General features: G+C 39.0%; 1 protein-coding gene across 1 annotated transcript in view; it reads right to left on the bottom strand.

Moving 5' to 3' along the window:
- The window catches only part of SLCO6A1 (solute carrier organic anion transporter family member 6A1), a 98,109-nt gene extending 92,959 nt beyond the window's left edge, over window positions 1-5,150 (bottom strand). The window contains exon 1 of the mRNA XM_035015077.1: window positions 4,835-5,150. Within this exon, the coding sequence (XP_034870968.1) occupies window positions 4,835-5,150 (316 nt within the window). The remainder of the gene's footprint in view (window positions 1-4,834) is intronic.
- Window positions 5,151-15,846: the final 10,696 nt, after the last annotated feature.

Below are 15,846 nucleotides of genomic sequence, written 5' to 3' on the forward strand. Positions count from 1 at the left end.
TCCCCTTCTCAGGGATATTCTGTAACCCAGAGATGAATTTGTAACATTATCTCCCACAATACTCTTTTATAAAATAGTAAGGGAAAATGAGAAAAAAAATCGGAATACACACACACACACACACACGTATATGTTTATGTATGGGTGTGTACACATAAAACAAATAAGAAAAAAATGCATAGTTGCGGCAGTTTCTATTTCTCTAAATGGTTATGCAAACACAGTTGATAACTTCCTTCTTCAATTATTCACTCCCTCTTCTACTTCTTGATCACACATAACATATGTAGGTTGCTATCTCCAAGCACCCCCAATTTTTTTAATTGTTGTCTCCTAGCTGGACCTTACCTGAGTCTTCAATAGGACATTATAATTATTTATAAGGCCAAGAGTTTCTGGTTATTGAAATATGTAGTAAGATTAGTGAATTCCATGAACATGAACTTCCTGATATTCTTCTTCTCCTATAAAATGAGTTCCTTCATTTAAAGCAATGTGATAATAAATAAGATGACCATGATGGTGTATAAGGCATTCAATAAGGGCAATAACCACATCAGCACTGGTAGGGATAAATCCATGCATTCAGCTCTTGCACAACCTCTATTCTTCATGCAACTGTCACTATAAACATGAGCCCATTGAACAAGACATATAATGACTGGGGAACTTTCACAGGATGGTTACCTATCTCATTACTGAGAGCTTCCTCCGCAATGGATTTCTTTTGGTGAACATCCACACAGGATAACTCTGCCCATTCAAAGAGACCTGCCACTTACCCAGCTCTCCTAGTCACCAAATGGTCAAACCATTAGGCAATGGCAGCATGGTATCTAGGCAATATGGATCATCAGATGTATTGCTCAATGGTCTGCCCACTGGAAAGATTTCCTTTTTCCTCTATTTTTTCAGGGTCTGCCCTGAGGGGAGCTATAGTGCTACCATAACATACTTCCATCTTCAAAAAACAAAAAACACAAGTTCACTGAAGATTATGTCTCTTAACTGTGAGTGGAACAAGTGAAAAAACGTTTCCTTCATTTTAGAAGACGTAGCCCTCACACTCCAACTGTTCTCTAGAGACATCAGTGCAGTGGCAGGCAAATTTGGGGTGTATAGTATCTCCCAGGGTAGACTTTATGTTAGTCATTCTGGGAAGGCTGGGATCTAATTGTAGTTATGAGTCTGGCAGCAATAAGGGGTAGTAGGGTGGATCATAAGGGCAATCAGCATTCCCTTAGCTTCAGTGAAGTAAGTTCAGTGTCTTCAAAAAAGGAATTGCTTTTTCTTCAGATATAAGAGATATAGTTGCTCTTACTGGGAAAGGAGGTTTAGGATTTGGGGATTTATGGTCCTCAGATTCACTGAATTCTAGCCAAATGCCTTCATCCCAATTCTTAAGGTTCCACTCTTCTCCAATCAATACCTCAACTCTAACAAAAGTGATCTGGTGAATCTGTGCATTGAACTTATGTTGTAATTCTGAGTTGGAACTGTTCAAAATATGCAGTGTGTAGCTAAAAGTGATGAGATTCTCATAGAACCATCCGAGAAGCTCACACATGCCCCTAATCATGCCTTAAACTTCTTATTTTCTTTCTGTAAACTTTCCAGAGCAGTCAGAAGCAATTGATCAACCCCAAAACCTTCCTAGTTGAAAGTTCTACCATAGAAGTCAGTTGGAGAAGCCATTCATCTCCCAAAGTCTTGCCTTCAATGAGAACTCGATTTTAGGTAACATTTTAAATAACGTCACTACATGACATAAACATCCAGTATACTATTTTCCACAGGCACAAATATTGTTGTTTTCATTGCTTTCAAGCCCAATCAGGTCAGATAACCAACTTCAGATTCCATCTTCGATGCTTTGTTTTTTTTCCTGGTTCAGTGCCTGGTAATGGAGTAGTATGTAAAAAAAAAATCCGAAGATTTTTGTCATTTATAGACAAGTTTTACCATATTGGTGAAGCTAAAAGCTTATTTGAAAACTTTTCAAACACCTTTATACTATATATCATAACTTTGAAAAAATAAAAGAATATGATTCTTGATATGCACTCACATACTTTAATTTCTTAGCCATACTTACCTCTAATAAAATGTTATTCATATTTTTTCTGAAGAATATATTTTTACTATGATCTTTTTTCCTAATTGTTCCCATGAAATTAGCTGCAATTCAACCACATTGCTTTGTATAGTTTTGCAGTGAAGTGTTAACTCAGCAGGCCTTGGTTGCTTAAAAAATGCCTATCTTCAAGACTAGCTTTTGGTTGGCTCCTGGAAGATGACTCTGAGCCCTTGGAATATTTTGCCTGAGGCCATGGACCACACAGAACCAGTCTGATCTAACAGTTTATATTAAACAAGGTTTAAGGTGAACATCTGTTATATGCCTAAGGCCTTGGGCCATGTATCAGTTTGATCAGATAATTCATGCTAACAACATCATTCCTGCTAAACGTGTATTTTGTTGTGCGTGTAGGAGTGGGGTAATGGAGTCTGAGTAACTAAGGTCAGTCTCACAGATGCTGCATGCTTACATGACTGATGACCCCAAAAAAAATCTGGACGCCAAGGCTCACATAAGTTTGTCTGGCAACTGTTTACATGTGTTATCACCCATTGTTTGGGGGAAAATTAAGCATGTCCATGCAATTCCACTGGGAAAGGATACATGGAAGCTTGGACCTGGTTTCTTCTGGACTTTGTCCCATGTGCCTTTTCTCCTTACTTATTTTAATCTGTATCCTTTAATTATAATAAGTCATAACCATGAATATAACATCTTTCTCTGAGTCCCACATCCTCCTAGTGAATCATTCAGCCTGAATGAGGTCTTAGGGGCCTCCAACATAATAGTTAATAAATGTGAAGCCTCCAAATGACTCTCCACTGTAGATCACATTTTAATTGAGAAAACACTCTCTACAGGTGCATAAATATCCAGTAAGCTCAAGGAAAATACTACTAAATAATGTATGAAGTTCTTTTTTTTCTATTGAAATATTTCAGCCAAAATACTCCAGAGAATTTTTGACAAATACCTTATAAGACAAAACTCTTCAAATAAGTTGTTTCTGTTTATGATTATTTTGAATGTTTCACCAAATTCAAATGTGCAAAGCCATGGGACTTCTTAATTTCATACCAAAATATGAAAGTGAATCAATGTAATTCATTATATTAATATAATAATGGGCAAAAACCACATAAACACACACACACACACAAAAAAAGAAAAAGCATTTTTTTAATTTTTTAAAATATTTTATTTATTTATTTGATAGAGAGTGAGAGAGCACAAGCAGGGGGAGCAGCAGACAGAGGGAGAGGGAGAAGCAGGCTTCCCGCTGAGCAGGGAGCCGCATATGGGGCTCAATCCCAGGACCTTAGGATCATGACCTGAGCCGAAGGCAGACGCTTAATCAACTGAGCCATCCAGGCACCCCCAGAAAAAGCATTTAACAAAACCCAACACACTTTCTTAGTAAAAATACTCAATGAACTAGGAATAGAAGGCAACTTCCTCAAACTGATAAAACATGTATGAAAAACCTACAGCAATACTTAAAAAGTGAATCATAAAGCTACTATAGGACCCAGGAATTCCACTTCTGGGTATAAAACCAGAGAAATGAAAATTTGTGTCCGTACAAAAACTTATATACCATTCCAGTTCTACACGTAAGGAGCTTGGAAGTCACCATTCTGTCCTAACAACTGTCTGTTCTGTCTTAGTCACTATAATTAATGAATAAAACAAATATAATGACTCCTCTTGGTGCTTAGGTGAAACCATCATCCAAGCCAAACTCATCACTCACCATTCTGGAACAAGGCTTTCCTGTTTCTGAGTGTTTATTTATCCAAACATTCATGCATTCATTCATTCATTCATTCATTTATTTCCTTATACAATAAATACTCCTTAACTGCATTCCAGCTATGACAACTGTACCCTATTTATCAGGGCATAATTCAAATGCCTCTTCCCCAAGAAACTTCTTTAATAAAATCAAGATAAAATGATCATTATTTATGTGTTCCTCTCATGTGATCCTTATCACATACAGCTTTTTTATTGTACTTACTTAGAAATAACATTTTAGAGCAAAAACAGAGATCATGCCTGGCAAACTTCAATGCCATCAGTATAAACAGGATAGTAAAGAATCTGAAGCATAAAGGGAGTTGTGAGTGCCATGGCCAAGTAAAGAATGCATACCCCCTCTACAGGCATTCAAATTCACATTCTTTGTTTAACTGTGTGGGCAAAGATAAACAGTTTGGGTTCTCCGATGTAGGTTGTTTGAGGTCCCACTTCACCTCCTCAATTCACAGGTGAGGATACCAAATGCAGGCAGGGAGCAGCTTGGCCAGCCAGTCTCAAAATTGTCAGCAGAAGCAGAAACAAACTTGTGATCACAGACACCGGATTCCATTTTATTTTAATCCCCCCAAATAATTCAACCCTGAACTTCCCAGGCAGGATCCGTGACCAAACAACGTTAAGTGACTCTGCAGCACCTTCCTATCTGGAGGTCAGGCCCCTATCGCCGACACCGTGTAAGGGGGGCTGTGTCACCCCTGGGCCCGCCGAGGTGAAGCAATGACAGGGGCCCACACCCAAGGTAATGGCCCGTTTAACCTGTTTCGATTCCAGACAGACCTCGAGATCGTGAGAGACTCGAGCTGCTTCTAGCTGGGTCACCCCAGGGCGTCCCCCACTCACGCCTGCCCCTCTCCCGCCTCCGCCACGGCCGCAAGCCCACTGCGCCCTGGGGCTGCCCTCCCCGGAATGACCGCCGCCCCCACGCAGGCTCACCTTGAGAGGTGATCAGGAGGCAGTAGAAAACCAGGAAGCAATGGATGTTGTTGAGGCGCTGACACCTGGGGAAAACTATACAGCCCAAGCCGCAGGGCGCCTCCAAGTTTTCTTTTGTCTTCTTCACGACGGCGGGCGTGGCCCCAGCCTGGCCCCTTTCGGTTCTTTGAAAAGCATGGAACTTGATCAGGCTCAAGGGAACTGTCTTCAGAAGCCGGGTTTTCTTCTTGCCCTTCTCCGCCTCGGGGGTCAAGGTAGTTTCAGCAGCCTGGGTGCAGGCGACCTTCGGCTCCACTTCCGCGAGGGCGTCCGGCATGGCCGGTTGATGGCCTGCGGAGGCGGGGGTCTCGGGTCACCGACGGTGCGCGGCACTGGGCCTGCGGAGGTGTGCCCTGGGGCTTCGTCCTCTAGCAGCTCCACTGAAAGGCCAGCAGGCCTGGACGTGTGCGGACTGGCGGCCACCAGCGGCGCTGCAGCCCAAGCCTCCAGAGCGAACGTTTCTGCTTGAGCGGGAAGCAAACGTCCCCGGAAGGTTGACAGTTGCCCGGGGAGAAGTTCCGAGGCTGTTTCCTTCTCTGCTTCCACGTGGGGAAGAGGAGTGGGGGGTGGGGAGGGAAGGGAGCTAGTACCACTAGATTCTGACGTTGCCAACACAAGCAGGGGGCACCACAGTAACTCTAATGGAAGTCAGAAGGTGCTAGATTGAACACTTTTTCTTAGGAAGCAAGGAAGAAATGTGCAGTGAGGCGATGGTGGAACTGTCCCCCAGTTTCCCCAAACTCATCTTATTGTAATGTTTTTTGAACTGGATGATCTCACTATAAACAACCTGAAAATTGTTGAAGGACCACGAGAAATCAGACACGTGAAAACGACACTTCTACCATATTTAGAGAAACCAGCAAAGATCACAAAACAATACCCCAATGAATGTTCTTAAGTGTTTTACACATAGGAATTATTGTCCTAGAAACTATCCTTAACCAAGAATAGAAAGGATTACTATTTTCCTCCCTAAGGAGGGGGATGGGACCCAGGGTGTGTTTTACTTTCTCAGGTATAAAAAGTTTACTGAAAAGAAAGAATATAGGAGAACAGTAGTAGAATATGAAACTTGAATATTTTTATGGTAAAAATTCACCTTCTTATTGGCTTTCTTTTCTCAGGCAGAAATATAAGTTATTCAGGCCATATAAATAGGCTGGATGACTTTACAGGAGAAATGAAACAATCTTCCTTCCAATAGAAGGGAGGTATGTTACTAAAAACAACCCAGGTCTTCAACAAAATTTTGTGCAGCCAGCAAGTGCTAGGGCTGGTAGACCAGGAGAAAAACCACCGAGAAGAGCTGTGGAGGAGGGTACCACATACCTCCAACCTGAACCCTCAGCTTGCCTTACTATATACAAATCAGTAGGTGGAAATGTTATTTTGCCTTTACTGAGAGACCCAGTTTGTCAAATATATGCTCACTACATAAGTAGAAAAAATGCCCTAGTTTTTCCATATTCATCATACTCAACTAGGGTATCCCCTCACATTGCTTCATGACATTAATAAGTATAAAGGAAACAGGATGCATAGGAGGGAGGAAAGTGGGGCTACTCATTCTTGTGCTTTGGTACCCAACTGGGCAGTGCATGAGAGCAGAGGGAAAAAGATGGTTCTGTTCAAGAGAAATTATTCTAAGATTTTTGCTTCTACTCAGAATATAGAGAGCCAAACAGAATGTTACCTGACTCTAACAACAATAACCAAAAGAAAAAAAAAAACCTGGATATCATAAAAAATTATCACTTTTTAAGCCCATTGGAGAGCGACATTTGCAAAGCAACCAGGGGAATTGCTTCCAGAGGAAAGCAAAGCCCTGAGAAGAAGGATGAGACACACAAACTCGTTCACTTGTCTCAGAAGGAGGAGGTAGCAACCATAAAAGAAGATAAAAAGAAAACATTTGAAATCTTAATTAATTCTTAAAGGACAAGTGAGGGGTAGCATAATAGTTTAGAAACCCTGGGAACCTCAGAAACAAGGGGAATCCACACCCACATATCAGATCTCTGCCATTTGACAGAGCAAGAGAGCCCTCCTTAATGAGGAATGCATTTGGCGGTGGTAGGCTGATACTGAGGGAGAAGCAGGGACTCTTGCTTACCTTCCCACTCTAAAGTGTTATGTTCCCGAGCCTTTTAACAAGCAAAGCCAAAGCAGTTCTGCCTCTGAGATTGAGGCAGGAAACTCTCCTGCCCCCTAATCACTTGCAAAGCAAGAGGAACAGAGCAAAAGCCATTTGTCATTGAAAAAGAGGCAGGAAAACATCCTGTTCTGTGGTTCCCACAAAGTTTGGCTACCACCAGAGGGAAGGGTAGAAATACAAATCATCTGACAAAGAGGGAGGGGCAGGAACATTATTCCTTCCCAAGACCTGCCACCAAAACAAGCAAAGTCCACCCCTTGAGGCTTAGACACTCAGGGCCTAAGATTGGGGCTGGTCCAGGGGAACCTATCCCCTGCATCCATTATGAGCTTTGCATGAATACAAAATCAGTGGCACTGCACCAATATAGGTGGGTCAAGAGAGCAGAGGGAGAACCCCTCTGTGGTGCAGGCATACTAGACCTACTGAAGGCTGAGAGTAGAGTAGTAACACTGACAAAAGACTCTCAAGCACCCCAGGTTTCAGACCAAGCATAAGGAAGTTTCAATCCCCATTGAAAGAAGAATTTTAAGCCTGTGGTGCACTAAAGATAAATAGCAAAAACAAAACCCAAATCCATCTCTACCCCTGTCAACACTGGCAAACCTACAATAATAGATAGAAGAATCATCACTTCCAGGTGTAAATACACTGGTCTGCAATACACATTCATGTACAATGTCTGAAAACTAGTAGTAAGTGGTCTAACACATGTATAATTGAGGTACCAGAGAGAGGTAATGAGGTAGAAGAAATAATTGAAGATTCAATGGTCACAAATTTTACAACACTAATGAAAGATGTAGAACCACATAAGCAATAATCTCAGAAAATCCCAAGCAAGATAAATACAAAGAAAAACATATCACATTAAACATATCACAGTCAAGTTGCTAAAAATCAAGCCTAATTAGAGAAGTTTGAAGGAAGTCAGAGAAAAGAGAAATATAATTTTTGAGAAACAAATTTTAAAAGTAAATTATGCTAAAAATAAGTAAATAAAAACTTTAAAAATTAAATAAGTAATAGTGAATTATACTATCAGAAACTATGCAGTCCAGGATATAATGAAACTCTATCCTTTACCTTTTACCTTTACGATCCTTTACCTTTACCAATTCTTTATCCATCAAAATATCTTTCAAAAAGATGTCAGGAACTGTAAAAAAAAAAACAACTCAAAATATTAGCAAGTCACACCCAACAACATATGAAAAGAACTATATTCCATGATCAAGTGGAATTTATTCCAGGAATACAAAGTTGGTTTAACATTTGAAGATCATTTAATTTAATACACGAGATTAACAAAAGGCAAAATTTACCTGATCATTTTAAGAGATGCAGAAAACGCATTTGAAAATATTCATCACCTTTTCATGGTAAAAACACACAAGCAATTAGGAATACAAGGGAACCACCCCAAACTGATAAATACTATCATACCTATTGACCTTTGACTTGCTTCCAGGTTTATTTGAGTAATCCTTTATACAAGAAACAACTGTGTGAAAGTATAGTCATATTTTCAATAGCCAGTAGCCAATATTTAAAATACCCATGGAGAAAAAGATGATTTAGCCCTTTAAGAAAGTAAGTCTGGAAATCACCACTGGAAGCAGCAAGTGACAGTCATAAAAAGATATGTTCTTTTCACTGTAACAAAGAGTATGAGCTAAAAGGTGAGGGCAACCACACCTGTAGTGTTGTTTACTAACATAATTCCCTGCTGATAGAAAGATGAGGTCCTAAAGGAAGTTCTGCCCATGTAAAAATTTCGCATTTTTTTTATGGTTGTTGTTTTGATCACAAAAAAAAATTTTTAAAGCCCAAAGGAGTGTGAAAATGAAATAATAAGTGGTGCCTCACTAATTTCTTTCCAGTTTTAGCCAGAAATGAGACCTTTGAAGTTTTTGAGTCTGTAAGAAACCAAAGTTATAGAGGAGTACTGTACGATAGAAATAAAATGCCAGCACATACGTAATTTAAATTTTTCTAGTCCCCACCACAAAAAAAATGAAAAACAGGCAAAATTAATTTGAGTCATATATTTTATTTAACCTAATATATCTTAAATATTAGCATTTCAACATATAATTAATATTTTTGAAATCATTAATTACTAATGGACTATTTTATATTCTTTTATTTCCAGTAAGTCTTTAGAATTAGTTTGTATTTTATACTTACAGGACATCTCAGTTCAGACTGGCCACATTTCAAATACTTGATAGCCATATGGGGCCAGCGGCTACTATAATGAAGAATGTGATTATAGAGGCTCCTTTTCAGTTTGAAGAAGTTTATAAGTTATTTGGGGGCTAAAATGTGTTTAAATCACAGAATTAATAGCAATTCTTTTACTATATTTTATAACGATGTTTTCCCATTTTTATAATAATTTTTTAAAGCCAGCTAAATGATTTCATTGTGTCTTTTTCTTTTTAATAATAGCATTTATTTGAGTGGAGAAATGTCTAACTATAGGTTTTTATGATATAATAGACGGTACTGCCATCCAACCCCAAGGATTGTAGGCTAAGTATTTAAGAAGAAATAACAGACCTTTGTTTGCCTTGCACGTTTAACCTTAGTAAACATCACACTGAACAATCCAAGTTGGCTATCTTTATTTGATGGTACAAGGTTTGCATAAAATCCCAATGTATGGATTTGCTATAATTTAGCCACTCCTATATTGGTGTTTCCAATTTTGGCTTTGACAATACTGAAATGGACATCTTCATAGGTAGAGTATTTTTCTGAAAGATGGGTCACTCATTTAAAACAACTTTTTTCTTTAAATTTTATTATGTTATGTTAGTCACCATACAATACATCATTAGCTTTTGATGTGTGATCCACGATCCACTGTTTTCATATAACACCCAGTGCTCCATGCAGTACGTGCCCTTCTTAATACCCATCACCGGGCTAACCAATCCCCCCTCCCCCCTTCCCTCTAAAACCCTGTTTGTCTCTCAGAGTCCATAGTCTCTCATGGTTCATCTCTCCCTCCAATTCCCCGCCCCCCGTCATTTTTCCCTTCCTTCTCCTAATGTCCTCCACATTATTCCTTATTTTCCACAAATAAGTGAAACCATATGAAAATTGACTTTCTCTGCTTGACTTATTTCACTTAGCATAATCTCCTCCAGTCCCATCCATGTGGATGTAAAAGTTGGGGATTCATCCTTTCTGGTGGCTGAGTAGTATTCCATTGTATATATGGACCATATCTTCTTTATCCATTCATCTGTTGAAGGGCATCTCGGCTCTTTCCACAGTTTGGCTATTGCGGACATTGCTGCTATGAACATTGGGGTGCATATGGCCCTTCTTTTCACTACATCTGTGTCTTTGGGGTAAATTCCCAGGAGTGCAATTGCTGGGTCATAGGGTAGCTCTATTTTTAAATTTTTGAGGAACCTCCACACTGTTTTCCAAAGTGGCTGCACCAACTTGCATTCCCACCAACAGTGTAAGAGGGTTCCTTTTTCTCCACAACCTCTCCAACATTTGTTGTTTCTTTCCCTGTCCATTTTTGCCATTCTAATTGGTGTAAGGTGGTATCTCAATGTGGTTTTGATTTGAATTTCCCTGATGGCTAATGATGATGAACATTTTTTCATGTGTCTGTTAGCCATTTGTATGTCTTCTTCAGAGAAGTGTCTTTTCATATCGTCTGCCCACTTTTTGACTTGATTATTTGTTTTTTGGGTGTTGAGTTTGAGAAGTTCTTTATAGATCTTGGATACCAGCCCTTTGTCTGTAGTGTCATTTGCAAATATCTTCTTGCATTCTGTGGGTTGCCTCTTTGTTTTGTTGACTGTTTCCTTTGCTGTGCAGAAGCTTTTTATCTTGATGAAGTCCCAAAAGTTCATTTTTGCTTTTGTTTCACTAGCTTTTGGAGATGTATCTTGAAAGAAGTTGCTATGGCCGATGTCAAAGAGGTTACTGCTATGTTCTCCTCTAGGATTTTGATGGATTCCTGTCTCACATTGAGGTCTTTCATCCACTTTGAGTTTATCTTTGTGAATGGTGTTAGAGAATGGTCGAGTTTCATTCTTCTGCATGTGGCTGTCCAATTTTCCCAGCACCATTTATTGAAGAGACTGTCTTTTTTCCATTACATGTTTTTTCCTGCTTTGTCAAAGATTATTTGACCATAGAGTTGAGGGTCCATATCTGGGCTCTCTATTCTGTTCCACTGGTCTATATGTCTGTTTTTGTGCCAGTACCATGCTGTCTTGGTGATCACTGCTTTGTAATATAGCTTGAAATCAGGCAACGTGATACCCCCAGCTTTGTTTTTCTTTTTCAACATCTCCTTGGCGATTCGGGGTCTTTTCTGATTCCATACAAATTTTAGGATTGTTTGTTCCAGCACTTTGAAAAATGTCATTGGAATTTTGATCAGGATGGCATTGAAGGTATAGATTGCTCTGGGTAGCATAGACATTTTAACAATGTTTATTCTTCCAATCCATGAGCATGGAATATTTTTCCATCTTTTTGTGTCTTCTTCAATTTCTTTCATGAGTGTTCTGCAGTTCCTAGAGTATAGATCCTTTACCTCTTTGGTTAGGTTTATTCCGAGGTATCTTATGGTTTTTGGTGCTATTGTAAATGGAATCATTTCTCTAATTTCTCTTTCTACAGTTGCGTTGTTAGTGTATAAGAAAGCAACTGATTTCTGTGCATTGATTTTGTATCCTGCCACATTACTGAATTGCTGTATGAGTTCTAGTAATTTGGGGATGGAGTCTTTTGGGTTTTCCACATAAAGTATCATGTCGTCTGTGAAAAGAGAGAGTTTGACCTCTTCTTTGCCAATTTGAATACCTTTTTTTTCTTTTCGTTGTCTGATTGCTGTTGCTAGGACTTCTAGTACTATGTTGAACAATAGTGGTGAGAGTGGGCATCCTTGATGTTAAAACAGCTTTTCATAGAGTGGCACCTGGGTGGCTCAGTCATTAAGCATCTGCCTTCGGCTCAGGTCATGATCCCAGGGTCCTGGGATTGAGCCCCGCATCAGGCTTCCTGCTCGGCGGGAAGCCTGCTTCCCCCTCTCCCACTACCCCCTGCTTATGTTCCATCTCTCACTGTGTCTCTGTCAAATAAATAAGTAAAATCTTAAAAAAAAAAAAAAACAACTTTTCATAGAAAATGCAAACAAAGTTATAAAACACATCTCAATTTTGGAAATACTAAATGTAGAAAAAACTGTCTTTGTATCTGTAAACAGGGATATTAAAATAATTTTTCATGTTTTCCAGCAGTTAACAAGTGACTGCCACATAAAATTTCAATGTGGGCAGTGAATATAGCTATCAATTAAAGCAGTCCCTGAGAAATTAGGCAATTCAAGAGCTTAAGACATTTCAAGAGACGAGCTTGAATTAAACAATTAAGGTTTATGAGGTGCTGTTAAATATCCTCCATATGATATCCATTTCAGCTAAAACCTCTAAACATGTATGTAGGAAGAACAGCTCACTAAAGTTAACCTACTGAGTGTATTTCATGTAACTCTTTTTGGCAAATGCATCAATAAAGCAGAAAAACAACATGATAGTACAAATTACTGTAATGTAGTTTAACACATGGATGGCTTCAACCTAGACTTTGGCTCTAGATCCTAGACTTTGAATCCTAGACTTTTGGATCCAATCCTAGACTTTGGATCCAGCTCTTCTGCTTAGTTATTATGTGATTTTGGAGAATTCTTTTAAACATTCTCACCCTTGGTTCTTCATTTGTAAAATGAAAATAATGGTAACTCATTTGAAAGATTATTGTGAGGGTTAGAAGTAATATGCTAAAAGTGTCTAGCACAGTTCCTGGTATATAGTAGATACTTAAACAAAGATAATTATTTATCAAATTATTACAATCAAAAACCTATATATGAAAAAGTACCTACTATGCATAGCCCTCTTTATGTTAGACCCTCCATCGGGGCACCTGGGTGGCTCAGTAGCTGGGCGTCTGCCTTCAGCTCAGGTCATGATCCCAAGGTCCTGGGATCTAGTCCTGCACTGGGCTCCCTGTTGAGCAAGGAGCCTGCTTCTCCCTCTCCCTATGCCCCTTCTTGTGCGCTCTCTTTCTCTCTCTCTCTGACAAATAAATAAATAAAATATTTTAAAAAGAAGAGGAAGAAAACAATAAGAATAGACCCTAACCCCACTAACTTAAAATAAAAAGAATGTATGATGTTGAAATAAACATAAAGTAATTTTTACTCATTAGCTAGGGAAGCCTAGGAATTCGGTGTGCAAAATGGTTGAGTGTATTGGAGTTGGAGACAGTAGATTATTTAGGTCAATCAATGAAGTAATAAGCAGCTGAATAAGAAGATGGTGAAGAAGACCTTTAGCAATGAATTCCTGTTAGAGATAATGCACTTTAATAAATAACTCCAAATTTAAAACCATTCAGAATGATTGCTGGATTACATGATAATGTTTTAAAAACAAGTAAAACATTAAAAAGATAAACAGAAATTATTTTTAAAAAGGAAGACTTTATTCAAGACTTTGTGGGATGCCTGGATGGCACAGTTTGTTGGGCAACTAACTCTTGGTTTTGGCTCAGGTTATGATAATGAGTCCTGTAATGGGCTCCATGCTTGGCACAGAATCTGCTTGGGATTCTCTCTCCCTCTCCTTCTGCCCCTCCCACTCATCTTCTCTGTATCTCTCAAATAAGTAAGTAAATCTTTAAAATTAAAAAAAAAAAAAAGACTGCAATAAGGGTGAGAAATTGTGCTCAACTCCAAATACAGCAAAGCAAGTGGGGATTTATGTTAAAGAGCAGACTGAGAGGGTCAGTAGATAGAAAAGTACTAAGAGGAGACATCAAGCATGAGGGGATCCTTGCTAACAGGACTTTTGCTAAAATCAAGCCAAAGACTTAGAGATCGAAGGTGGGGATGAGGAACTTGATCAGATACTAAGGGTGACCCGGTATCAAGGGTAGGGGGATGATGTCTTAGCTGGATTCTTTGCTAAGACTGGTTTAGACTAGCTGAAAAGAGGGCTCAAGGGGGTCTGTCTAAAGTTTGATCAAGAAGAAAGTCTTTGTCAGGATATTTGATGCTTTGCTTCTGTACTGTTGATAACACTTGACTTACACTACCTAAAATAAATCTATTCTATTTTTTTTTTCTTTTGAAGTAGGATCCATGCTAGGTGTGGAGCCCAGCATAGGGCTTGAACTCACAACCCTGAGATCAAGACCTGAGCTGAGATCAAGAGTTGGACACTTAACTGACAGAACCACCCAGGTGCCCCTAAAATAAATCTATTTTAATATTATAGGGAATTTTGAAGATAATCCCTTAATAAGTTTGAAAACAGAATGTTTCATTGGTGTATTAAAGCCCACAATCAACACAACTAGGAACACCTCTACAAGTCCAATACCTTTATGAGTCTAACACCTCCAGCAAGACAGAATGAATACCATAGGAGGAAGTCAGGGAAGGAAGGGTACTGAAAGGGTTTGGTGCGAGACTTAGTCACAGGGTGGTCTTGGCAAAGACTGGTCAGAATTTGTAAATTAGGTCAGTCTCTGTCACAGTCAGTGATGGTATTTTCAGAACTCATTAGACTGTGAGGAGTTAATGTTGAATCAGTTTATCTGTGGTGTGATCTTAGAACATACGGGTCCAATGGAATTGGTGTTGAAAGAGTTTGACATTAGGAAGCCAATGTAGATAGTCTGTAATCACAATTTGGTTGATAGCTTTTACGATTTGCCAGTGTATTTGGCAAGTCATGGTTTTTGTCTAAATTCCTAGTTCCTGTCTTCCAACTTAATGACCAGGCCCTGCTTCATCAGAGATAGTTTTATAAGATTTAATTTGCCGCCATCTAGTGGGCATATACTTTCATTTTTATATTAAATCTAAAAGAAATGGACTTAGACATTTTAAAATAGAGTTCATATGCTGTTACATTTGTTACATTTTCTTCCAGGAAAATATTTTCAGTTATTATCAAATACAGAATTATTTAGGCTTCCAGTACTCTGTGAGAGTTGGAGTTACTGACTATATTCGGTGTGCAATAGTGTATAATTGTTTATGCTGTGCTAACTTTTAAAACAGCGCATAATATATTTATAAAACAAGTTTCAACACAGAAGTTTTAAAATTTTAAACTTTTAATCAGATTTAAAAATTTTCTTAATTAGGAATCAGGAATGCCTGATTTGTGAATTTTTGAGGCCAGGATTGACTACACACAAATTGGTAATCAAAGGGGTTAAACTGGCCCATAGTTAGGTTTTAGCAGATTGACATTTTACATATGTAGTAGTTTGCCTGAGGGAGACATCTACTTCTCTCATTTCTGCAAGGAAAAAGGCCTTCTCCTATATTACCCAGAAAGGAACAATGGGGATTATTTCTGGTCATCCCGTCTACCTCATTATTTGAATAGACCCCAGGAAGAAGGATTGATTTATCAAATTGGCGAAAGTGGGTCATGATTGAGCATGCAGGACCCGGACCTGCAAGTTACCTGTTCTCTTTCTCTCTGACAAAGTGGCAAATTTGATTCAGTGGGAGGAAATGTGTATTTCACCTTCAAAGTGCCAGCTAAGCTCTTTGATCCAGCTTTTCCAGCAGTACCGCTGGTGTTTTACTCCTTACCTCGCTTCTGTGGCTACTTTTTAAATGTTTTCAGAACGCAAAGCGAAAAGGGGCTATAATTAGTACCACCACGAACTCCAGTATTGTGTATGTGTATGTGTGAAGCAGGACAGCAATTGAATTAGAAGTAAAATAAACAGTGAAAGATCTGGGGGT

Source organism: Mirounga leonina, unplaced genomic scaffold (assembly GCF_011800145.1).
Source record: "Mirounga leonina isolate KUSES-001 unplaced genomic scaffold, KU_Mleo_1.0 Mir_168, whole genome shotgun sequence".
Lineage (NCBI taxonomy): Eukaryota > Metazoa > Chordata > Mammalia > Carnivora > Phocidae > Mirounga > Mirounga leonina.